Here is a 27,269-nt window from a genome sequence, read left to right on the forward strand (position 1 = left end):
TAAGAAAAAGCATACATTTCGGTAACAAACTGTAAAAATTGGGTTTTCCAACACTTTTGACTGGTAGTGTATATTACTCCTTAAATCAGATTAAAACAAAGAATCTTCCATAAAGAGGATTTATTTTAGTTCTTGCTTGATATATGCTGTAAAAGAAGAGGATTGTTGGATAAAAACAAAGAAATTACTAAGATCCGGCTGAGCTACAGTAGTTGAGCTGATAGAAATGAACAAATGACCCAAACACAGAGGAAGAGAAACCACTGGAAACAGTGTCCAAAGTTAATCACGCGGCCCATCTCAAACTGTAAACTGCTCAGTTTAAGGTTTTCATGATGGATGAACTTCCTTTAACACTACTTCTTGGCTTTGATGTCTGCAGGATGGCAGTAATGCTCTGTCCATTGCACTGGAGGCGGCCCACAATGACACAGCTGTGCTCCTCTATGCCCACATGAACTACGCCAAGAGCCAGACTGGTATGGTGAGTCTATTTTTCCCTCCACCACCTTGTCTGGGAAGCCATGCACATTCAGGCACAATTATTCATGGATGACAGGGAAAATCTACATAAGTGAAGTAATAAACAGACAAAAATAAGTGTTAGGGTTCGTGTTTATTGCATAAAAACAATGCAGTATTATATCATGTATAATTATAAACATCAAATGATATGGCCTACCTTATATTAATATGCAAGTTTACCTTATTCTTTAAGGTGCATAATGTTTCCAGTGTAAAATGTAGAATAAAGTTCAATAGTGGAAATGTAGGGTTTAGTTTAAGGGTCATGAGCAGAAATGTTTCTTTGTGACTCTTCTCAGGAAATGGCTGAGGCTGGTGATGATCATTCTCGTGACATAACTGCACTGTGAGAAAAATATTTTGTTTTTAAAAGTAACCAGGATAACCTAAACAGCAGCAGTGCAAGCCGCAGCCGCGGTGTGGCCTGCGCTGATTCAGGGAGCGTTGCTGCCCCCTTTAGGTGCCACAAGACCATAAATGTCTTAAAAGCCACTCAAGTGAAAATGTCACCACAGTCACGCCCACATATTAAAACTTAAATCCAATTACTTCTTTATAGAATACGCTTTTTGTGTATTATTGTGTAGATAATTATTTTACACCTGTCTTTTTATGATGTCCTTTTCAGGGGAGTCCAAAGGCCCAAGCGAAAAGCCCCACGAGCCCCTCGAGCCCCCACAGGCCTTGGCCTGAAGAATGACAATCTCATCTGCTCCATGAAGCAGACGAAGGAACAAATATAACTGGATCCAAGCAGTAACAAGCTCCACTGGAATTTACTTCAACACATGTATTTATATATTGTCATATGCTCTGCATTTATAAGTATTGTTAATATGAGAATACTATTTTTCCATAAAGGTTGTGAATGGTTATATTATATACTCTTCTGCTCTGTTGATGTTAGGCATCCCTTTGTACTTTTTATTTTTTCCTGTGACAGGAGTGAAATCCTTCCATAAGTATTTGCACACAACCAACACTTTTTATGTGATGGGGACATGTTATGAAAGTTTTTGTTTTTTTTGTTGCTTGAGAGATTATGTTTGGTTGTCTGAAGGGACAGCCACCTCAACGAATACCAAAAAAAAAAAAAAAGAGAAAAACATTTTTTATTTCCACGTAGCACATTCTTCAGCTTGCTTTAATTTCCTTTTTTCCCACTTCACTACATCAAATTATCATCAAATGTTATACATTTACTTAAACTTGCGAAAGAAATGAGCTAATAATGTTTTACCAGCGCTCTGTTTTATTTCCCAATTAGGGGATACAACTTCTTGTTGGTTTATTATTATTATTATATTGGTATTATAATTCCCATGATGCTGATTCAGTAGCAGGATTGGATCTCTGCATTATGAAAAAGAAAGCATGGAAACGCTGGTGAAACATTGCCCATAAAGGCAATTGTATTTAATGTTTTACTCTAAAAATGTTGACAGTGCAGAGAGGAATGGACCAACAGTGAATCCCAAAGTTTATTGAGCTGACTTGTGAATTTGAACCGCTGCTGACTGTTATACTCCCTTACTGCTCCTGGCGGAGCTGCAGTGTTTTCACAACCAGGGGCACTTCAACTCTCAATGTTGACTCTCAATGAGATTGGGCCTCAAAGAGGGATATGTACCAACTGTTCATGACTGAACAGCAGATGAGGGAAACGTGGAAACTCTGGGGCTGGGTGCCACATTTTTTCACATACGGCGTAATCTGCTACAAAGGCTAGTGTGTAAAACTGGAGACTCTGGGGCTGTGAGGACAGGGCTGCTGCGTTGTTGTTGTGATGAAACGGACATTTCATCTAGACGTCAGGAAAATCTGTCAACTGGAAGGAATAAAAAGGCAGGTTTTTTCCTCTTTCAGGCTTAAAAAAACTGGTATAAAATGGTGGGGATCAAAAAAAATCATGACACGTGAATTCACATACGTGTTGGAAATTATTCACATTCACTCTCGTATATACACTCTCTGCAGCTTCCTGGACTGGAAAACCCTTTGGACAAGTAGCACATTCTCTGTTTTAAAGATGCCAAACTATGCAACATTGATGGTGAACACAACTCTTATTACTCTTTCTGTCCTGTGTTGGTATCGCTCACCTGGAGGAGCGGGTACCTGATGTGTAGAGACGACAGTCCTCACACAGTCGGCCCCGGGTCAAGTCCCAGCCTGCAGCCTCGTGCTGTCCCGTCTCTTCTCTCTGTCCACGTTTCCTGTCTCGCCACTTTCAATAAAGGTCACTAGAGCCCCAAAAAATGTGTTAACATTTTTGTGATCTCAAAAATACTGAATATATACAGTATGTATAAATATATTGTACATATATTATTCAAAAATAAACATTATCGTGTAAATGTTGATATGAGTTTTTTTTGTGTTTTTTTTTCCTGAGTTTTCAAATATTTCTTAAATGGGACTATTAATATGCTTTTTCATTAAAAAAAGAATTAGATAACTTTTATTAAGAGCATTAACATTAATTCTCTATTGTTATACTGTATATGGCACGTTGTTTCACTTGTGAAGAAAAACTTAATGACTGACTTCACAAAAGTATTAAATAAAAAAATAAAATCAGCATATTGAACACAAGTAAGTGAAAGTTTAGAAATCAAACTCATCTCCTTAGATGAAGAGTTCATCTCATATTTCATTTTTGAATGCCTTAAAAACCAAGCGCTTGGTGCACCAGAAATGAGATGAAAACAGGAAAAGCCTCACAACATAGCAGAATCTTATTCTGGTGAATGTTACGAACCATCTTCAAAGTCTAACAGGACCAGTTCCTGACATGAATGACACCACAGAAACCACAATGAAGTGTTAGAGCAACTAAGACCGTAACCATAGTAACATGCTGCCATTGCTGCAGAAGCAAAGATATGATATTAAATGAATTGCTGATGAGCCAGAAAACAGAACATTCATCATGTCAGTGTTCCTGGATTGTAACTCATTAGCAGCTCTATTTTGTTTTTCCCATCAATCTTCTCTTAAAACCATGCAATTCAAAAAATCCAAAGCTCGGCTGTCTGACCACTGGTGTAACTTTGTCATTCAGCACTTTGTCAGTCAGGAAAATCTTTAGATGAATGGCTTTGCTGCCCACAACCCAACTCAACTCTCAAGTGACACTACAGTTGCTGGCATAAGATTCTCAAGATTATGTGGAGCCTCTGTTTAACACAAAAATGAATCAACCATGCAGTAAAATATAAACTTTATCATTTCATCACATGTTAAAATATACATTTTAATGACGAGTGCTCATCAGTGTCATTAGGATTAGTTTGTAAAGTCACTAAGCACAGGACAATCTGTTTAACATCTATACTAAACAAAACTTAAATATATTTCATACAGCAAACATACAGAGCACAAACACTTTAATCACTAGCAGCATTGTGACAGTCAGCAGGCCTTGAAAAAAATAACTTGATATCAGATGTTTTGAAGACATCTCTCATAAACTCATTATTCAATCAGTTCATCTCTGAAATCTTAGAGAGGCCCGGCCATGGACTCCAGCAGATCCCCTATGGCTGGAAATGGGAGTGAGTGGGTACAGATAATGGATGCATGAGATCTGAGATTGTGAGGAAACATGTCATGAGAATGAATCCTGTGGCAGGACTGGGTAATTGTTGGGATTATATGATCCTTGCAAAAATGCAATTGTGGTTACAAGTGACGCTTTCTTTTTAATTACCTCAGACTATGACGTAATTAGATGCAGTTTAAGAGAAAAACAACTTTTACTTTTCAAAGGCTTTTTTTTCTTCTTAAATTCCAGTCCAGCTGTTATATGATTTATTTAAACAGTGGAGTCCTCCTCATGGTGTCCACTTTTTTTGTTTTTAATGATTCTGTTGAAACACAATTGAAGAGTAATGTCTGATTTTCAATCATCCATGTTTAGTATTACTATTTTTTATTTATTTAGTCATTTGGTTTAGTTTAGTCATTAAAGGTACTTTAATGACTATTACGAGATTGTCTTTCTTTAAGGGAAAAATTGCTCCACAAGTCTCATGAATATGCAGCGACAGCGTGATTGACAGTCGACAAAGGCACATGCTGCCGGGTTTTATCCCCCAAAATTGCAATTGCACGTGGTGCCGCGCACTAATGGGAACATCTTGTGGGCAATTTCAGGTTTCGACGACGATGAAAATACAATAAATTACTTAATGACACCTTTACACGAGTAAAGCCTGAATTATGGTTCCGCGTTAAATTGACGCATGGCCTACGCCAGGGGTATTCAACTAGATTCGGCCGGGGGCCACATCTGCAAAAGGACTGTATGGAAAGGGCTGCACAATTTGAAAATGTGGGGGTTTTCAAAATGTATTTTGCACTCAAAGACGAAGACTTATGTAAATATAATACATTTGTATTATACATTTGAATATATCTAGTTTACATATGAATTATGTATTAATTGTCTCCAGATTTAGTAATTGTGAATGTTAAATATAATATTCAGATAAAGAAATATTTTGAATGCAAGTTCATTTTGAAACCATGCATTGTGCAAACTTAGTAGTGTAGTACACCGTAGTGTACGGTGTAGCCTTCGGCGTAGGGTACGCGGCGACGCGCAACCTACGCCGTAGGGCCTGCGTTGGTGTAACGCGGAACCATAAATCAGCATTAAATAACAGAGAAAAACGGCGCATGCAGCCTCTGAAAGACCACAGGAAACTGTACCAGAGCAGGTGAGCAACTGACGGCTTTTAATTGAGCAATTTGGACATTCTTCACTGTTGTAGTACATTTTTGTACTTGTCCGAGACAGAAAATTATAGTTAAATGGTTTTAAAAAGCTGAACACGCTTTAAAAATGTTAAAAGTTGTGCTTCAGGAAGGTATTTGCTATGTTTAACAAAACGGTGTCCTAACCTACTGTACCTACCTCGGGTTTGAGCATCTTCATCCAGGTCAAACTCAAGTAGAAAGCACTTTCAAGCATTATCTTTTAAACTTGATAGCATTTCATTATAGCATATATATTACATGCTGCATTTGTGTGACTGGCTGGTTACTTTGGCATAAATAAAGATGAATTGAGTTGAATTTATTACGTACACCTTCCTAGTACCAGGTTGGACCATATTTTGCTTTGAGAACTGCCTTATTTCTTACAAGGTGTTGGAAACGTGTCTCACAGATTTCGGTCCATATTGATATGATGCTGCAGATGTGTCAGTTGCTACCATATGGAGGTAGATGTGTGTCTTAATTATTCAATCAAAAAAAGAAGTTGCTTCAAAAAGAAAACAAATATTTTCAATGAAAAAAAATCACTTCAATAAAAAAAAAGCAAAATTACGGAAGAGTATTAGGGCCACTTAAAAAAATAAAAAGAATTCTGAGAAAAAAGTCAGAATTCTGACTTTAATCTCAGAATTCTGAGAAAAAAGTCAGAATTCTGAGAAAAAAGTCAGAATTCTGACTTTAATCTCAGAATTCTGAGAAAAAAGTCAGAATTCTGAGAATAAAGTCAGAATTCTGACTTTAATCTCAGAATTCTGAGAAAAAAGTCAGAATTCTGAGGAAAAAAGTCAGAATTCTGACTTTATTCTCAGAATTCTGACTTTTTTTTTTTTTTTTTTAACTTTTTTTTTTTGGGGCAGCACGGTGGCTTAGTGGTTAGCACTGTTGCCTCACAGCAAGAAGGTCCCCGGTTCGACTCCCAGGCCCGGCAGGGGCCTTTCTGTGTGGAGTTTGCATGTTCTCCCCGTGCTTGCGTGGGTTCTCTCCGGGTACTCCGGCTTCCTCCCGCAGTCCAAAAACATGCACGCTAGGTTAATTGGTGATTCTAAATTGACTTTTTTTTTTCTGAGACTTTTTTCTCAGAATTCTGAGATTAAAGTCAGAATTCTGACTTTTTTCTCAGAATTCTGAGATTAAAGTCAGAATTCTGACTTTTTTCTCAGAATTCTTTTTATTTTTTTTAAGTGGCCCTAATACTCTTCCGTACAAAATGAATATGAATGAATGCAAAAAAAAATATTTGAGACCCCAAAAATTGCATTTGAACACTTTTTTTTGATTGAAAATATTTTTTTCGATTTGAAGTGAAAAAAAACTACTTCAATCAAAAAAGTTGCTTCAAACTAAAAAAACTAAAAATATTTCCAATCAAAGAAAAACACTGTTCAAATGCATTTTTTTGAGTCTCAAATATTTTTTTGCATTCAAACACTTTTTTTCTTTGATTGAAATTATTTTTTTTAAGTTAATTTTTTTAAATTGAAAATATATTTTTTGATTGAAGCAATCTTTTTTTTGGTTGAATAATTAAGACACAAATCTACCTCCATACTACCAACCTCCTGGTCTGCCACGTCCCGGACGTGCCCTACTGGAGACCATCAGAGTACAGTGAATGAACACATTGTCATGTTCATGAAACCAGTTTGAGATGATTTGAGTTACCCCGCTGGACGTAGTCACGTAGCCATAGGAAGTTGGGTGTACTGTGGTCATAAAAGGGTGGACACGGTCAGCAACAATACTCAGGTAGCATGTAGCATTTAAATTATGCTTGACGTGTGCTGCAAATATGTCCCCCACACCATTACACTACTACCACCAGCCTGAAACATTGATACGAAGCAGGATGTATCAATGATTTCATGCTGTTTTAACCCTACCATATGAATGTAGCAGCTGAAATTGAGACTCATCAGGCCAGGCAACTTTTTCCAATTTGTGGTGAATCTGTGTGAACAGTAGCCCCAGTTTCCTGTTCTTAGCTGACAGGAGAGGCGCCCGGTATGGTCTTCTGCACTACAAAAACTAATTTCTTAGAAAGTTAAAAAGCCTTGTTTTAAAAGGAAACCTGGCTATTAAGACATGTAGGTCCTAAAAGATAAATGTTGGTATCAATTATAACAATGTGATATAAAAAACCTTGTTGATGTCTTCGTTTTTATAAAATTTGAAAATATAATTTAACTAGTAGGTCGCCATTGTTGTTTACATTCTGGGTAGTGACGTCAGACGGTGGCTCCTGCTAACCCCCGTACACTGTTTTGACACCCAGAAACAGATGAAAACACAGCTAAACAGGTGACGGCGCACCAGAAACACAGATGAAAACACAGCTAAACATTAAGGTGACGGCGCACCTACAAAAAAGTAAAAAAAAAAAAAAAAAAAAAAAGTGCCGCACCATACAGCATGAACTACAAAAACACCATAAAACTCAGATAGACTAACCGACCACACGTTTCAACTAGCAGATAGCCGATGCTACAATAAAAACCCCAGCCAGATCTGGTGTCATTAAATTAAAGATGTTCTTGCCTATTTGAAGCGAAGTCTGCGCCTCCCGTTTCGTCAAAGTCCCGGGCCAGTCCCCTCAGCCTCTGGTCTGTCATCACCCAGCACCGAAGCCGGTTTTAGGGGGGCGGCAGGGATGGGCTATGCCCACCCAAACGTGCCTCCTGCCCACCGGCGTCTCCATCCCGGCCAGAGCGGAGAGCGCAGAGCGGAGAGTGGATGGCGGTGCGCTGCGGGCTCTAAAGCCCCGGCTACGCCGTCTACGGCGTAGGCTACGCAGGCTACGGCGTAGCATACGCCGTCTACGCCGTAGGCTACGCCGTCTACGCAGGAGCCTAATGCACTGGTAAGATGCGCACGACATTGATCATTTTTGCAGATCTCCCGTGCATCACAGAACTTTGATCCAGTTTGCCTGAACCGAGACGTCTTATGGGCTCCCTCGTCAGCCTCCACGGCCGGGAGATGCTGCTCATCTATGTTTTAGATACCTGTCCCAGTTAAACTAACACGGCTTATCTTCCCAGAGCCACCGCTCTACGTCATCGCCCCCAGAATGCATTGCGCAGGTAAAACATGGCGCCTCCCGCAGGTCAAAATATGTGATAAACATTGTAGATTTTTAAAGCAATTAGATTATTTTATGTGTTTCTAACAACATATTTTAGTATAAGAGAACAATTGTGGCTAATTAGGGACTACATGTCTTAATAGCCAGGGTTCCTTTTAAGAAAAAAGAAGACTGTTTCCAGACTATTTTGCTGATTCTCTAGTCAAGAAATTATTTATTACTCCATTGGATAAGATATTTTTGCTCATAATAAGACAAATTTGACTAGATTTAGGAATATTAGGCTTATTTCTAGGCTGTTTTTGCAGTGTCCTGCTGTAGCCAATCCGGTTCAAGGTTCAATATGTTGTGTTTAGAGATGGTATTCTGCAAGTTGGTTATTTGAGTTTCAAACCAGTCTGCTCAATCTTCTCTGGCCTCTGACTTCAACAAGGCACTTTTGTCCAGACAACTGCTGCTCGCTGGATATTTTCTCTTTTTCAACCCATTCTTTGTAAACCATGAAAATGGTTGTGCATGGAAATCCTAGTTGATCAGCAGTTTCTGAAATACTCAGACCAGCCCGTCTTGCACCAACAAGTATGTCACACTCAACCAAATCCCTTTTTGCCAGATTTTTTTAATGCTCAGTTTGAACTTCAGCAAGTCGTCTCAACCATGCCTACATTATGTGTTGCCACCATGTGATTGGCTGATTAGATATTTGTGTTAAACAATTAAACATGTACCCAAGGAAGAGGTTACTTTACTTTTCACATTGTGTCTCTTAATAACAGAAAAATAAGACAGGAAAATATGATGTTTGAAAATTGCGATCCATCTGTAATTAGACTTTATTTGCAAACGTGTATATACAGCTTGTGAAAGAAGGAACTCTGCATATTCAGTTGAATAATTACACAAATGAGTCGGTTCATACTGACAAATTTATCACTTGCAGATGCAGAATTAAGCAGAGGCAGAGATTAAAATACCAGAAACTCATGTGCACACAGTGATAATAATATGAAATAGGTAATCCGCTCTTAGGAATGTTTATTTAATTATGTCTTAGACACATAGCTTAAACACAGCATCATACATAGAGGCAGTGTTTTGCTCTGGCTAAAATATCTGCCGTGTGTATGATACTCTGACACATCTTTCCAGACCTCATACAATCCTTCATGTCAACTCTTCCTTGGCTGCAGTCGTATCTGTCACCGAGATGACGTTCCCCTATCACATCAATATTGATCAGGAACAATCAGAGGATCCTGTGATGGGCTGACAGCTTATCCAAGGTGTGCCCCGCCTGCACCGATTGACTGAATGCATGAATTATCAGAGGAACCTGATTCCCTAATATAATTGAGAATCTGTGGCATGTGCTGAAAAAAACTAGTTTTGTATATGGAATCCACCTTGAAACTTATATATACTACATTTCCCCCCCTAAATGGCAGAAAATACAAAGCTTTTATTAATACTGTGCCTGATCAATGTATGCTTCAGATTTTAGTTGTCACTAAATAATAAATCTAGTAGTTAATAATAGTTACATAAATGAGTGATAAAGATATGTAAAAATAATGTTACTTACATCTGCTGCAAGATATATACAGGACTGTCTCAGAAAATTAGAATATTGTGATAAAGTTCTTTATTTTCTGTAATGCAAAAATGTCATACATTCTGGATTCATTACAAATCAACTGAAATATTGCAAGCCTTTTATTATTTTAATATTGCTGATTATGGTTTACAGTTTAAGATTAAGATTCCCAGAATATTCTAATTTTTTGAGATAGGATATTTGAGTTTTCCTTAAGCTGTAAGCCATGATCAGCAATATTAAAATAATAAAAGGCTTGCAATATTTCAGTTGATTTGTAATGAATCCAGAATGTATGACATTTTTGCATTACAGAAAATAAAGAACTTTATCACAATATTCTAATTTTCTGAGACAGTCCTGTATATGAATAAATATATATTTCGGTTTCTCCTTGCTTATAATGGGGTTTATTTAGCCAGCCTTGGCACTAAGCCACCATATGCAGATGTTGTAGGAAAAACATAAATATGTATAAATAATGTTATATGCATAAATAATACACACAGTAAACCACCAGTAGAGATTCAGTTAAGTCCAGACCATCATAAACCTGCCTTTGAAAGTGCAACAAAGAGTAACTGCAACCACATTTAACATGCATTGCTTTGTAAAATAACCAGAATAAACACTGTAAAGCCTAAGTGAAAAACTTTACATGAACCAGTTCTGCATGTATGCAATGTACTGATCATGAAGCAACAGCAATCCTGCCCTAGATTCAGCAGATAAAGTCTTGTAAAATCTGTTTATTTGAGGACCTCAAATACTGACAGGAAATTACACCTTAATGACAAGAAAACATAAAAATGTGCATCATAAAATATACAAGAAAATGTGTAGTTTAGGGTAAAATAGCATACAAAGCCAGAGGATTCCCTCCAAAAAAGATATCTATGATGCAGTGAAAGCCAACATCTTATCTGTCACATGAAAGTAGGAAAAAAAAAGAAAAAAACTCCACTGAGGATGGCTCTCCTCCTTTTTCCTTCCGTCTGTCTGTTACTGCAGTCAAGTGGGCTCAAAACCGTGGAGGGGGTTTGCTGCTATTTTGTCTACAGTGCCGTAACATTTTTAACCAGTTACTTCCACACCACTTCTTTCATTATGTTGCTCTGTGAAGTGGAACGTAACGCTGTCGGAGTTGAGAGGTCAGGGGCTCCTGCTGCCTAGAAACATACAGTCTAATATTAGAACATTTCCTTGATTTGTTAGCAGCATCTCTGCTGACTGCTTAGCACATGGCAACAGACCGGCCAATAGGATTTCAGGAGACGACTAAGCCTCTCGCTCTGTATAGCAACAGTGGCATCCTCTCCTTATTTATTTATATAGGAGTTCTTTCCCATCAACTCATTCTCATGCTTGTGTCCCCCCACTGTGCATCCACACTGTGCTCTCAAACTGTGAAAAAGAGTTGCAGCGCGGAGAACAGTGCTGCTCCTTTACTTTTGCTTTTCCTCTAACAGCATCAGCTCTAAAATATAAATAGTTTTTGTAGCTTTCTTCATAGTAATAATTTTTGTTATACATATATATATATACAAATATATTTTTGTGCTTCATTTCACAGATCACTGGAGTTTTTACGTGCAAGCCATGTAAAAGGAGAACGGAAGTGGACAATCTTGGAAAAGGCTTGATTTTTTTATTTTTTTTTTTTACATTTTTTTTAAAAAAGGACATGACATGCATCTGTAAGGAGGAGAAGGAAAACCCAGAGGAATGACAGCGTGGGAAAAGGTGACAGACTGTGGGGAAAGATGACAACCAAGAGGAGAGGATCTGTAGAAGATGGAGGACACGGGAGGACAGGCTATACGGGATAGGAGGAGTAGGACGTGGTGGGGGGTGGAGGGACACAGAATGGCGTGAGGACCAAGGCCGGTGGTTGGTTTGATCTGAGCCACGTGTGCGTCCAGCCACGTCTCTTCGCCGCTTCATGGATGTCGATGAGACGCTGGCTTCCCATGCTGCCTGGTCCCTTCTGTCTTGGCCCAGGTAGGTGCGTAGTGTCCTGCGAAAAGACAACTGTGCTCATGATGTTTGCTTTTTCCAGGTTGTCGAGATTATTCCTGTACCAGAAGTTGCCATTTTGAAAGTTCTGTGCATGTTCAGCCTCCTGCTTTTCGTTCCAAGCTTAATGATAGGATGTTGAGAAGCTTGAAGGCGTTGGGAAAATATGGCGTAGATGAGATGTCCCGCTTTTAGTTTTGGATGCGACACTGATCGATGACACTTAAAAGAACGAAAAACAAAACCTAGCCAAATAACATTGAACCAAACAATTAAAAACATAGGACAGTCAGCATGTTTTCCGTACATTTGGCGTTATCAGACGGATTTTGGAGCGATGACTTGGAGTGCCGTAGTCTGTGAGTATGGGACGTTTTCAGAAAGGCATCAATATGAAAAGAGAAGTATGTAAAATGTTTCTCCTCAGTCCTTGTTTTTGTAATCACACTATTTATTTTGTTGCCTTTTATGTAAGAAAATGAGAATATAATTTAAACATTGGAATTTTAGGAGAAACAGTTCTCGCATTTACGAACACAAAATGCTTCATATTTACCATCAATAAGACAATAAGACATCAATGAATAAGATATCAATAAATCCAGATTTTTTAAATCTTATTTTTATACAGCCGTGTCCTTTCAGACGGTATTGGAATTTTTTTATTTTTTAAAAGATGCAAATTATGAAAACATCAGAAAAATGGCTTATGTGATATTTGATTTATTGGACTTTTGGGCGAAACTACCCTTGGTATCTTTCATGGTCTCCAGCGGGACCACCATGAAAACGCAGCTATGACGACGTCATGGCTGCGCAGTGTTGGAACCATTTCCGTATGGACGCCATTTCCAGCACCTCGACCTTTGCATCGGTGGTATCGCATTGTTTGGTAAATTCAGAAAGTTTTGTAAGCTTCTTTTGACGGATAAAAAAGTTAAATTGCAAAAAAAAAAAAAGACAGTACGGCAACTACCAACAGTTTCTATAACTTTTCCAATTTCTACGACCCTATCCCTAAGTGTAAGATTACATTATTCGTGCCATTAAAGTTTTGTTAAAATAAGATTTTCATTTACACAAAGTTATGGTAATTTCCCACTTGTGGAGCACCTACACGATATCCACAATCAAATCCCCTTAAAAAGGATGCCACATTGTAAAGAACAGAGATGAATAAACCGCTGACTAATCCGTCCCCCGGGAGAGGAGGAGGATTTAGCTGCAGCCCCCCTCAATTCATTACCATTAAGATGCTTGGTGATATAATATTGTACAGTCATTATATGTATCCCAGAAAATCCCTCAGGCCAATATTCATTGTTGTCTTGGACATCACTGTATATATGGGTATTTTGTGTCCTTTACTTTCAAAAATAACGCTTAAATATATGATTTGAAAGAGAAAAACGCAATGCGTTTTCTTTTTCTTGTTCTCTTTACTGAGAAACAGCTTGAACTACACGATCAATGTTTTCTCAAATTACGTGTTTTTACATTTTTCAGATTTTTCTCGATGGAAAAGTGCGCAATCCATTTTTAAATATATTTATTTTGCTCAGTAATTTTTGTTATTGATTTATCCACTGATTTTTAAAATGTGTTTATTAGTATAGTATCTTGAGCTCAAAATCTTGCAGAGGGAAAAAAAAAAAAGCTGTCAAAATCTGCTAAAGCCCGAGTCCGCTTCTTTAAATGCCTTGATCTTATCTGAGCATCCTTTTTTGTCTGTTTTGTAAGATGATTAAAAGTGACATATCATCATTACATTATATAAAATCTGAGAACATAAAAATTACCTGATGTGAATAAATAGTGTAATTAATTGCAGATTTCTCTATATCTTACTTCTCACCCGTGACAGCTGGCTCCAGCCACCCAGGGTGGAATAGGATTGACGGGAATATAGAAAATGGACGGATTTTGAAATTGTCAGGAATAACATACAATTAGTAACACCAAATCCTTAAAAAAGAATGCTGTTTTTATCTCTGAATGGGGGCCATCTTTAGTGATGAGGTTACAGCTGTAGTGCTGCTCTGTCAGCAGTGTTGGGGAGAGCCGTGCTCAGAAGATCATTGAAGGGGAGACTCAGCAGACAGGTAGCTCTTTCTGTGTCCTGCTTAACTGAGCGGGGAATCGGCCTGGGAGATGCACCCACTGGGTAGGGATCTGCAAACGGGATTCCTGGAAGTGGAGCCAAACAGAGAATCGGCCCAAACAGCTAAAAGACTAGTCTTCGTTTCATATTTGTTCAAGAAAAATTTATGGCATCAATGATGTAACTAAACTGGTTCAGTCTTCAGTTCTGTTGTACTTCCTTTTACAAATCACTCGTCTTGATATAATTTTGTTCCTTTTTTTACACAGTGTTCATTAAAAGGCATGCATGTTATTTATCAGCAACAAACTGCACTTTACAAATAACAAGTGGACAGAAAAGCTACCGTAATTTTATTGCATGTCCTGTAATGTGAATACAGTTCATGGCCACACTGCAAATATTTACACTGAAACAATTGCTCATGCAGCTCTTTCTCTTATGACTGGATTATTTTTATGAATGAAGACTTTAGAATTTTAACTTTGACATTCAATAGCTATCAATAAATTCACATATGTTTTTTGCATGCACTAATGTGGAGTTAGATTAAGGTTTGGACTTCATCATTGGTCTGCAGCATGAAGAGGGAATCTAAAGGAAAACATGGAAATATGTTAGCATAAGGCATGGATGGACTTGTTAAATGTTGATGATTTAACCATTTATGGTTGAATGTTGCGTAACGCTTCCTCCATCTTTGATTAGGTTTCCTGAGATGAGGTGATGCATGGATTCTTGAAGAAGAAATTGGCCAGTTTGCATCACTCCCCTCCTGTTCAACAACCAGCATCAACATCCTGTAAAGGAATCAGGTACTTGGATAAGCAAACTGTGGTTGTGACGGCTACCTCCTTGATGTGACTTCCTTTGAGAAACAGGACAGTACTTGAGCACGAAAAACTGCCCAGCAGAAAAGGAAGAGCTTAAATGCAGGATCTTGTGGCGATGCCATCGCTCCGCAGTATGACGTATTTCAAACCGGAGATCAGTCAGACAAACATGGTCTACGTCCACAACACTGGGCAGCCATGATCTCTGCATTTCCACCCTCTCTATCCTCAGCTATGAGTTTAATACTAAGCTGATAGTATGTGATCCACTGCACTGTGGCGACAACGTTCTGCTTCATCCTGTTGAGAAAAACAAACTGGACTATTCAGTTATCGTGAAAAATGGCTGCTGAGAGTTTTCACCCCTGGACAGAGGACGAGCTGCAGCCAACCGACGACCCAACATCATCACTAGCATCCCTCCACCTCAGGGACCAGGCCGTGGTCACAAATGAGAGCGCCGTCCACATGGGAGATAATCCTGAGCCCGATCCTATAGTTCCTGTGATGACGTCATCGCTGCTTAACCAATCATGCCAGCCGGCAGACATTTGCATGGTTACCGGGCCTGAGCCGCCACCAGCAGATCAAGGTAAGATTAAGGTCCTGTTCTAAGCTTATTAAGCATCTTTACAGGTATCAAAGTGATAACATGCATTATGATCGAGTTTGGCAATTTGAATCTCACAACATGATATCATAAATGTAATAATAATAACTGTTGGCTTCTCTGAAGTTCATTCTCTTGTTGTGTTTATGTATTTATTTGAGCCACACATTAAAGCACCTCTGCATTTATGGGATTGTTCTGACTATGGAGAGCGTCTGGTGAAATAGAAAAAAAAAAAAAGAAAAGCTGTTTGAAAATGTGCCTGAAAAATGTATCGAGGAAAATCTGTAAATAAGGAAAATAAAAGTGGCTCAAGCCCTGACAGTACAGGATGGTTGTCTACGGCCCGCCAAAAGAAAAAAGAGAGAGCTCATCCCAAGGATCTCCAACCACTTACAGGCTTAAACATGGTACCAAATCTCACACACATTGGGGATCAATTTAAAGAGGCTAAACAGTCTAAAAACAGTCTAAAAACAGTCAAAAAAATGGATGGGCAACTGCTGGAAATGTTTGCCATGATTTCAATTTCCATCAACGTAAATATCAATAAGAAACCAGCAGATGGCAGAATTTGTCTTGTGATCTTCTGCTAAACAAGTCTACTGTGGTCACCGTTAATATAACCTACTTATTTGGCCCATCCAAGTATTAACATTAGTCTCTTTTTAGATGTGAGATGTGTATCATCAAGGCTTCATCTTTTAAAGTGAGATTGATCGCTTTTTAAACATGTATTTAATGTTAAATGGTCCACACAGATCCACACATTCAAAGGGGCAGTGGATGTAAGTAGAAGGATAGAAACAAACAAACTCCAGAACAATTGAATTACTTCAGCCGAGGACTATCTTCACCATCACTGCTTATTGCCAACAAAACTGAGTCCTTTTCTTTCTAAAAATAATTCATGCAAAGCCAACAAGCTTAATTGTGGTTTGTCGAATTGTCGGAAGCTTCTTTTTTCTTTCCCTCCAGTTAAGCTGGATGTAGATATTTGGTGGTGGGGGTTATGGTGTCTGTCATGTTTACCGGGTTAAAGAAAGATTGTGCATGATTGAACGTAGCACCTGCGTTAGCGCCAGTGATTTTCCCACTGGCACTAAAGCAAATCTGTGGATACCTTTTTTTTTTCTCCAATTCTGATTCATAAAAGGGTAAAAAAACACCAGTAAATGTATGTGGGGTATTTTATTTGGACGAATAGCTCTGTCCAGGAGCTCTGGTCACTGTATCCTTAGATGTACAGGGATGTAAAAGAGGAGACTATGTTCACAAACACAACAATAGAGATGCTCTTGGTTTTTATGATTTTGAATATGTTCTAAGACTAATTGGAAATGCCAGGTAAAAATGATAAACAAGCTGGAATCCCTTCTATGATGTATCTGAGTTTATCTGCTGTCTGATCTTGTGGAAATGGTTTGGAACCATCTATGCAAGTGTAGTAATTAATTTAATTTTATCTGAATTGTTTTATTTACATAGTCAAATCATTTGTTTCACTAAAATAAAAAAAATAAAAAAATCCATACATTGAGAAAACAGTTCAGAGTAGCAGACATCATAATCGTCATTTCAATCCCCAAATATATCAGATAAAACTCTGTCTTTTAGAAACATTTAACAAAAAAAGTCAATTTTGTCTGTATAAACTTTTAAATAACTGTAACCTGCTTATTTTGCGTTCCAAGTTATGTATTTCAAATGTCCAAGACTATCGGTGCGTCCGAAATGCCATACTAAAAAGTATATACTAAAAAGTATACTTAAGTTCGGCACACTTTTGAGTAAATATCAGTAGTGTGCATTAATTCGGACGTACTATTAAGAGCGCACACGGCACTTCCTGCCGTAGGGAGGGGAGGAGTTGTTACCATGGTAACCTGTCACAGCAGCGGTAGCAGCGCTCCGCTCCGCTCCGCTCTTTCCCGTTTATCCTGGCCAAAACAAGATTACATTATATAATATTATTATATACGAATATTATAATATTATTACAGGCTATAATAATATTATTATACTTAATATTATAATTATGACATATACGTATCACTTAGCAACCAAACACCGCTAATGCATTGTGGGAAGATTTTGCTCGGCTAGTGTCCATCAATCCACACTAAAGAAATTCGCCGGAATGAGTATGGATAGCGCATACTATTGAGTACGTTCTAATGTTTCGGACGCACTAAAAAATCTCACATACTCATTTTGCATACTCATTAGGGAGGAAGTATGCAATTTTGGACGCAGCCTAGAACTCAATACATTAACAATTTAATCTGTGAATCTGAGAAATTTCGACAGTTTATCTTGAATTGACAGGATTCAAATTAACCAGTTGTGCCTAAGTATTTGTGTGCGTTTTTTTTATGTATATCTTATTCTATTTCCTTTGTTTTGTTTATTTTAAGTCAAACTGTCAGCAAAATGCTTGTCATGTTAAGTCCTATTAGTTCATCGGTTAAAAGATAAAATCTGGTCATGAACTTACATTCTGACAACTCTGACACCTCTTAAAAAAAGAAAAAGACTGGATAAGATGAAGCATGTTTGAAAAAAAAACTAAATGCATCAGCAATTGTGATTAAGACCATAACAGCTCAGCATTTAGATTATGGCATTTTCCTAAGACAGCACTCATTCAACAGATATTAGAATTTCACTACCATGAAGACACATGAGGATCTTTGACATGCCAATCGTGCAGAAGCAAAGACTGTAACAACTCATTATAGAAAGACTGAATCTGTTGGATACATACATCAACCACTAAGGATAGTTTCTATAGATTGACAAAAATAATTTGGCATTCGGATTACTTGCATCCAAAAGGGAAATGCAGGACGCTGTATAGGTCATCAGGTTGAGCATGTGCCCCACTTGGCAAAGGCGGAGTTTTTGCTGTTGCTGGCTGATACTTCATTCTGGGAAATATGGAAAGTCTTGCATCTCTGTTATCCGTGCACTGATTTCATGATTTTCATGTGATTCTGTCAAATGAGTATCAGATGAGTCTTTTATTGTGTCTCGGGGAAGAGCAAAACATACCCAACCTCAGAAACAACCAACTGGTGTTCAGCTGTTGTAGTTAAGACTAGTCTCTCTCAAAGATCTGTAGACATCAAATAACAGGGTTTAATCTCTATACACTGTATGGGTATCAAAATAGATTGGACAAGTCTCATGGATATATAAACCATTTCTTCAATATTTTATTGTGTGCTCATTGCAGCACACAGAAAATAGATGATTTAGATCACAATCACACAGGCCTACAGTTAAAACAACTCTACTGTGGTGTGTGGTTGATATGAAAAGCAATCAAAATTGTGTTAAATTAGGCCTTTACCAATTACAGCTAATATATAGCATTATAATAACATTCAGATGTTACACATGTTAGAACATTATTAGACAATTAAACTTGCTAACATATATCCTTGTTCATACAGGACTGTCTCAGAAAATTAGAATATTGTGATGAAGTCCTTTATTTTCTGTAATGCAATTAAAAAAACTAAAATGTCATTACAAATCAACTGAAATATTGCCAGCCTTTTATTATTTTAATATTGCTGATTATAGCTTACAGTTTAAGATTAAGATTCCCAGAATATTCAATTTTTTTGATATAGGATATTTGAGTTTTCTTAAGCTGTAAGCCATGATCAGCAATATTAAAATAATAAAAGGCTTCCAAATATTTCAGTGGATTTTTAATGAATCCAGAATGTATGACATTTTTGCATTACAGAAAATAAAGGACTTTATCACAATATTCTAATTTTCTGAGACAGTCCTGTATGTTGGTTTAATGGTAAATCAATCTAAACGTTTTAAAATACCAGATAACTATGAGACAAACTTCTAAGATGCTGATCTGACATCAGTTCTCCGATTATTTCAGCGCTACAGAATGAGAAGCTTGTAGGAACCTAGCTGAGGATGGGTGTTTCAGCTAGATGCAGATCATATTTAGTTTTTCATACCAGGCATGTTTTGACAGAGTACGCTGTTTGGAAGCGTGGGGTTTATGAGTTTAGTCCCTGTCTAATGTTACAACCGCATACGTATGATTTCTCCAACATCCAGGTCTGCACAGTCTGCTGTAGCAATGTGAAGCATCTCCAGGCGTGCCTCCACAAGTGCTGAAGGGGCGGTTTACTTCAACTGTCAACAGTACCCTATACATGTTTCATGTCCTTTTGTTTACATACTGCCAGTTACCAACAATTAACACGACTATCGTTTAATGACGGCCTTACAATCTCTCACCTTCCTCTGCTTACCTAATATAGCGTTAACGCATGCAAACACAGATAATAAACACAAACGGGCACAGAGGCATATCTGCTTTAGTCATTATCCGACTGACATGGCATCTCGCTTGAGACAGCTGTTGTTTGTTAGGCGAGGCAAGGCGAGGTCCAGCACTAATCAGCACTGAGTCAAGCAGAGTGTGCCCGAGCGTTGAGGAGTGTCACTTCTGGTATTCTAGGCAGTCTGGCTGTGTCACCTGTCAGCACACTAGTCTGGACAGGGTCCCTAGCATGGTGCAAGACTAGGCAACACAACGACATCTCCTCCCAGAGGCTTGTCACCTGGTCATCAGTGTGTGCAGACGGCCGCAGAGTGCAGATGCCCTGAGCTGACATCGTGGGTAACGCGGCGTTGTGGTATGGTTGATGTTGCAGAGTTCTTGGAGACGGGGAAGAGCCCAAACGACAGTGAGGTGCAGTCTCGCACTCGGGTGGCTTTCTTACAGGACCTCTCCTCCCACGTTGACATGAGTCAAGAAGAAGGTATTCTTCGTTATATGATTTTACCTGCAGGAAACTCTTTAGTGCATGTCATTTTTTCTTCAGATTTAAATAAATGCACTGTTGCCCATAGGCCTTTGGAATTATTTTGTTTTCAGAAACCTTCCTCTTTTAACTTAAAATCATTTCATGAGAAAATGTAAAAAAACAACAACAAAAAAAAATCATTTTAATCCAGCTTTATGGGCAACAGTGGACATTGATGTTGATTCTGTAACATGTTTTGGCACTGTTGCTTGTTTTGTACAACAATCCAATTTTGTCATTTTTAAAAACCTGAACTTTATTAATATGCTTATTTATATATGCTTATTTATATTTATATTATATATATTTCCAGTTGCTCTACATTATTGCAGAATAAGATAGTTTAATTACATTACATATTTCACATTTTATAAAATTAATAAAGATAAAAAATATAACAATCAAATTGGTAACTTTAATTTTTCCATTGCAAAAAATGTAGTAATCTTCTTCTAAATCTCTTTTTTTTAATTTAAAATGTATAATTTGTTGCGGTCAGAAATTCAACCAGAGAGCAACCCAACCACAGCCATGGCAGCCAGCGACTGCAGCTCTGCCGACCATCAGCTGTCTGATGCAGAGTGGTACTGGGGCAACATCACCAGGTACTCGGCATTTATTTCACCAGCATTGCACGGTTCTTTTCCAACAAATGTGCCTCAAATAGTTGTAAAGCTTTGAATAAAAGCCGAGAACATTCTTAGTTTTGAATCATTAGTAGCTGAAAATGTTAATGAGTTTTGATTTGACTCTTCAGTAATCGTCAAAAATCCTCATTTGCTTTTGTGTTGTTTAGGGAGGAAGTAAATGAAATTATGAGAAACACTCCTGATGGCACATTTCTGGTCCGAGACGCTTCCACTAGGATCAAAGGGGAATACACTCTGACACTGCGGTAAGTAGGCTAACTATTTTACTTATTCTTACGACTTTGGGACACTGATGATCTCAAAATGTCATTTTATGAACAGGATTTTAAGACCTGTGACCTATTTTTATATATTCAATAAAATAAAAGGATGAGCAGATACAGTCTGGACAACGAGGTATCTTTAAAATCTGAATAAGAATTTAGCTGCTGATATTGCAGTCATCTGCAGTTTGTGAATGTTACATTCAGTCCAAAATCAGATGCATGCTATACTCAGGTTTGTCATTTCCTCTTTGCAAAGCTCACTTTTAATTTCTCAAGTTTTGAAACATTTTGTGGTTTGTGTCTAATTGTAGTGGAATCAGTACCAACTCAGAGATTGGCTGATTAGAATTTGTGACCGACTCCAGCATTTTGTAACATCCCACGCCGTCTGCACAGGAAGTGTTTCACTACATGTTTTTGTTATTATTTAACTCCCATTTGTCTGAAGTAGCAAACTCCAGCTTCTATCAAGAAGATTAATAATGTTTCATACTTTACATTTGGCTCTTGATTTATGCACATAAACACAACCCCAAAGCTGTTTTTATTCTCACAGCTGATAATGTTCCAATTTGGAGGCTTAACTCCATGAGTAGTCGCTCATCCGTTTATACAGATCAAGCAAAAAAGAAAAAAAAAAAAAAACTGTACAAGCAGTGGCCCCCACTGGCCACGGGCAAAAAGATTCACAGCAAAGTGTTTCTACTGCTTCACTATCAGCCTTTGAAACATTAAGAAGGGAGGAAATACTCATGTGTAACACTCATTGACTTTTACAGAAAAGATGGCTACAACAGACTAATAAAAATCTTCCATCATGGAGAGAAATGTGGCTTTTCTGAGCCGATGCTCTTTCCTTCTGTGGTGGATCTGATCCAGTATTACCAGAAGAAGTCACTAGCCCAGTACAACGCTAAACTGGATACACGGCTACTCTACCCACTATCCAGACACCAGCAGGTATGTTTATAAGGGCTTCTTGCAGCTTATATCACAACAACCAAATACTATGCATTCCACAGACTTTTACATTTTATTTCTCACTACACACACCTGTAATACAGACACGCAGACAGAGACTTTCTTGGTAGTTTACTTTGATGTATTTACTATTAATTGGATTTATTAGTTACCTGTAAGAACTTGTTTGCCAAAAACATGTAATTCTCAATTATATGACAATTATAGTCCTAAATCTGTACTTCACCAATTTAAATGCCTCACATTTTTAACCCTTAATGCCTGATGTATAATATCTGCTACATATATATGTATTTGCAACCTCTGCACCCCCCCCCCCCCCCCCCATGATTAATTACCCAAATTATTCATAGAGATAAAATAAAATATTAATTAGAAAACCGTTAAAGACAAAAACGGGTGTGTTTTTAATGTCAATTAACAATACACATTTAAAAAAAAAAGTAGGATTATCTGTGTATTATTTCCTATGTCAGACATTTAAGAGTTAAATTGAATTTGGACTAGGGCTGGGCGATTTTGGACAAAAATAAAATCCCGATTTTTTTCTCTGAAAACCCGATTTTCGATTTCGATTTTTTTTGGTAAAACTACAAAAGACAATGGAATAAATTGTTTAAAATATTTTATCTTTATTTTTAAAGAAAAATAGCAAACACATTTCCCTATTGGGAATGAATTGCAATTGAAAGATACTGTAAATCCTCCTTGAGTTTAGTAAAGTGACATTTACAATTTTCTTGACCAAACAAAGATGACTAGACGAGCTCTGTCTGCAACCAGCTGCAAAAAAGGAAAATCGATTTTCCGATTTTCCTTTTTTAACATCGATTTTGATTAATAAATCCGATTCAGATTTAAAATCGATTAATCGCACAGCCCTAATTTGGACTTGAATGTCTTTTACATTCTTGTTTGCGCAGCAGCAGGCTGTGATGGAGGTGGACATCGATGCAGCTGCAGAACAGCTGAAGATATTTCAGGATCAGTACAAAGAGACGAGCCAAGAGTACGACCGCCTGTTTGAGGAGCTCAACAAAACCTCGCAGGTACAACCGGGTCCTAATTATTCATCAACCTTTCCTATTACAAGTCCGTACGTTCATCTGAGTAACAGCAGCTTTGACTGAGTGTGAAGGTTTAAATATAATTATGATATAGGAACTCCAGAGCAAGCGGACCGCCATCGAGGCTTTCAGTGAAATAATTCGGATCTTTGAGGAGGAGTGTGAAACCCAGGAGCGCTACAGCAAGGAATACATTGACATGTTCCTTGCATTGGACAGCAGCACACAGGCCGACAAGTATGTTTCACTTTCATTTATCTTACTCTGCAAGCTCGTCCCACTTAACAAAATCTTTAAGGACACTTTTGCATTGCCAACAGGATTCAAAACAACTCAGATGATTTGCAGTCGAGGGTGGAAGAGATCCACAACAGCAAGAAGAAGTTGGAGGAAGAGCTGAAGAAGAAGATGCTGATTCACATGGAGGTCGACAGGAAAATTAACAGCCTGAAGCCCGACCTTGTGCAGCTCAGGAAGATTAGAGACCAGTACCTCCTGTAAGTTTGAGCATCTCATATTCTGGTTTAAGGGTTTTCTGTATTTAAGCTTCATATTTTTACCTTTTTATAGATTGTAATTAAATCATGACGACACATCCATTACGAAAAGGCCTTGGGATGCTGTGTAAGATAAGAATATAAGCAAAGCTGACTAATATGGAAATGATTTAAACCCTCTATCCCCTTGAAAATAATACATGTTGAAGGGACAAATGTAATTATTTGGGAAGAAAAGAAAACTGGAAAAAACGTAATCGGGGGATTTTTACCACTGAATTGAATCATGCCTCTTAACAGATGTTTGAATTTGTTTAGAAGATTTGGTGGCTGGTTTCGTTTGTTCCTACAATCAATATCTTCCCTAATATTGCATATGTGGTGTCTGTTATTTTCTTTCGATGGTAGAGTCTCATTTGCCTTTGCAGATGAATCGACCAACTGCTTTCATTGGCTTTGGTTTTTGTAGGTTTTTTATGTGTATTTTTTTCCCTGCCCTTAAGGGGAAATCCCCTGAGGGTCTGAGGATCAAAGGGGGGGAAAAAAAGTCAATTCCGTCTTTATATATATATAATTATTGTACTTTTCTCAATTTATCCCACTAATTTTATGATTTCCACATCATTTGCTTTCTAGTTAATAGTTTGCACTGCATGATTTCTTATAAAAACAAGGGTCATGTAAACAAAATGTACTAAAAGGTCAAATAAATAAAATTTCATTCACAACATGGACCGAAGAGCAACACATGGCAGCAGCTGCAAAGTGTCGAGTGTTGGGACTGTACTGTAAGTTACTTCATCAAGCAGGTATCAATATTTCATTCTTAGAATTGTCTCAAAAGCCATTCTGCATATCAGGTGACCACCACATCATGCCCCACTCCTCCGTGTGCTGGGTGCAACTCCGACGTGTTAACATGGCTCTATATCAGCCATCAGATGAAGTTCATCTGAGATGAGGTAAAAATTTGAGTTCAGAAACAGTCCATCACATACCGATGCCACAGCTGAGTGATAAACATAGGCGGGTCAGCTGTCCCCCTCCATGCAGGCACAGCTGCTGATTTCCAATGTTTGGTACAAGCCTTTTATAAAGAGGCAGGACTGCGTCTATTCAACTTAGTGTTGTTCCCAAGTAGAAGCCAGATGAGAAGTAATCTGTTCAGGTTTTGATTGCCGCTAACGGTACACAAACTACAACTTTCTAACTTTGCTTTGTAAATGTTTCAGATGGCTCACTCAGCAAGGCACCAGACAGAGCCACACTAATGACTGGCTGGCTTTAAGCGGTGAAGAAGAAGAGTAAGTATCCCTCTTGTTCTAGTCCTCTAGACCAGTGGTTCCCAACCTTTTTTCCTTGGAGCCCCCCCTACTTGTGTCTAAGACCAGCCGGGCCCCCCGACCCGTACGTACTGGCACCAATAGAGTAAAGTGATTCGTTAAAAATCTTTAATTGAAAAAAATTAACATTAATTATGTTTTTGTGATACATTTCTCTTTGATTTACCCTGTATACATATGACTTTGTCTTTCTCACCTTCATTTTGTGTCACCAATGTATAAAATACGCACAGAAAATAATTGCAAGGACATAAAATAATTACTGAAAAATATTTCTTTTAATATGAGAGCTAAATTTTTTAACATTTTTCCTTTAACAACCTGTCGGAGTAGTAGTATGATTAAATGTTGAATAATGATATAATAATAATTTATTACGTTTTTATCCTGCTAAATCACTTAGAAATACATTTTGGTAATTTTAAAATACTACGTGGGTTTATACAGACTTGGATTACTGTATTCCATTAGTTGTGTTATTATGATTTTTTTATTTATTTAACATGCTCAAATATAATTTTTACAACTGCATATCCTCAAAGCAGACAAAGTTTCGCGCCCCCCCAGAGATCTCAGGTGCCCCCCCATGGGGGGCCCGGACCCCAGGTTGTTAGACACTGCTCTAGACTGACAGAAATGAAATCAATATCAATATCAATAAAATCAACAGGAATAGTTTTTTCCGCTTAATATTCAATATATAATCATCAATATGAAATCTGAGCCTTTAAAAGCTGAAACTTGCAGTTGGTGTGGATGTGCAGCTTCTATAAATGTACTCAGAAACACACTGAAAAATAAAATATGTTTTACTCGCTTTCCAGAATGTGATAATTTAAATGCAACAAGTGAGGAATAATTGCGCATCCCTGTGAAATTGCTTGTGCCTTTCATACATTTTGTCCGACAGATAAAATAACTTGTCTGTTCGTTTGCTAGCCCATACACCCTTGAAGATGACACGCACCATGAGGACAGAAGCTGGTACGTTGGTGGCATGAGACGGAAAGAGGCGGAGGAGCTGCTGAAAGGGAGGAGAGATGGTACTTTCCTAATCCGAGAGAGCCAGACTCAGAGGGGCTCCTTTGCCTGCTCTGTTGTGTGAGTATCTTTGCATCTTGTTGCACTGCAAATAAATGTCTTTCCATAATCTTACATATCTCCATAAATTGGGAACACAAAGTGAATAATTTCCCCTCGTGCAGCGTGGACGGGGATGTGAAACACTGCGTGATCTACAGGACCGCCACAGGATTTGGTTTTGCTGAGCCCTACAACTTGTACTCATCACTCAGAGAACTGGTTCTCCACTACAGACACACATCTCTGATCCAACACAACCAGCAGCTGAATGTAACCCTGGCCTGGCCCGCTCTCAGTCAGCAGTCCAGCTAAGACACGCTCGCACACCACTACGACGACGCCTTCCCATTAGCTTCACCGCATTAGCACTGAGGACACACAAATGGACACAGTTGGTGTTTCAGTGCTACGGAGTATCTTACCTCTTATGAGGTCACAGCAAGTTCAAACATGCTGATCACATTTACTTAACTGATTTCAAGCAGTTTCATCTCTGCAACTTTGAGGCCGATTTGATTTCTGCTGTTGTCAGTTCCAAATATAAACGTTGTATAATTGGCTTTTAGCACCAGCTTAACCAGTTCAGGTGAACAGGCATCCAGTTTGTGTTTGATTGATCCTGCTGCCCCTGCGGCAGCACTGATCAATGTAATCAGCAGTCATATGGCTGCTGTAAAAGCCAAACTGGAGATCAGCTGCAATTTTCTACCTATAATTTAATTACAACCATTTAAAAATAGCATTTAGATGAGGTGTATCAGCACAATTTGGATTATAATCTTGGCTCTAACAGAATTCAGCAGTCTGTGTAGTATTTTACAGCAGAACAGAAGTGTTGATACTCTTATTCCAGAAAACGTTTCACAAAACAAAGATTAAAACACTTAACATATTTTAAAAACATTTTTTTTTAAACACAAACCTTTCTTCCCCAATTCTTCTCACTAAATAATATTGAGTACAAGTTTTATATTTATTTTCCT

At 38.0% G+C, this 27,269-nt stretch overlaps 2 protein-coding genes across 8 annotated transcripts in view; both read left to right on the forward strand.

Annotated features, from left to right (window-relative positions):
- The window catches only part of kank3 (KN motif and ankyrin repeat domains 3), a 34,356-nt gene extending 31,474 nt beyond the window's left edge, over positions 1-2,882 (forward strand). For 2 of the 5 annotated variants that reach the window (XM_061738568.1, XM_061738569.1), the window contains 3 exons: positions 383-484; positions 825-871; positions 1,154-2,882. In XM_061738568.1, coding sequence (XP_061594552.1) covers positions 383-484; positions 825-871; positions 1,154-1,268 — 264 coding nt within the window. In that variant the 3' untranslated portion in view covers positions 1,269-2,882. The remainder of the gene's footprint in view (positions 1-382; positions 485-824; positions 872-1,153) is intronic. The other 3 variants (XM_061738573.1, XM_061738571.1, XM_061738572.1) reach the window with 3 other exon arrangements.
- Positions 2,883-11,343: 8,461 nt separating this feature from the next.
- LOC133458551 (phosphatidylinositol 3-kinase regulatory subunit gamma-like) lies at positions 11,344-27,195 on the forward strand. Of its 3 annotated transcripts, none has more exons than XM_061738576.1 (12): positions 11,344-11,987; positions 14,812-15,528; positions 20,247-20,354; positions 20,899-21,004; positions 21,196-21,294; positions 22,095-22,275; positions 23,223-23,345; positions 23,458-23,600; positions 23,684-23,860; positions 25,093-25,164; positions 26,143-26,304; positions 26,409-27,195. In XM_061738576.1, exons 2-12 carry the CDS (start codon positions 15,279-15,281, stop codon positions 26,596-26,598), a joined length of 1,611 nt encoding a protein of 536 aa, XP_061594560.1. In that variant the 5' UTR covers positions 11,344-11,987; positions 14,812-15,278; the 3' UTR covers positions 26,599-27,195. The 3 variants fall into 3 exon arrangements, with proteins under 3 accessions (XP_061594560.1, XP_061594559.1, XP_061594558.1); XM_061738575.1 differs by having other exon boundaries at positions 11,345-11,991; positions 23,220-23,345; XM_061738574.1 differs by having other exon boundaries at positions 11,345-11,987; positions 23,220-23,345.
- The last annotated feature ends 74 nt before the right edge of the window (positions 27,196-27,269 follow it).

The sequence above is a fragment of the Cololabis saira genome, chromosome 13 (assembly GCF_033807715.1).
Source record: "Cololabis saira isolate AMF1-May2022 chromosome 13, fColSai1.1, whole genome shotgun sequence".
NCBI lineage: Eukaryota > Metazoa > Chordata > Actinopteri > Beloniformes > Belonidae > Cololabis > Cololabis saira.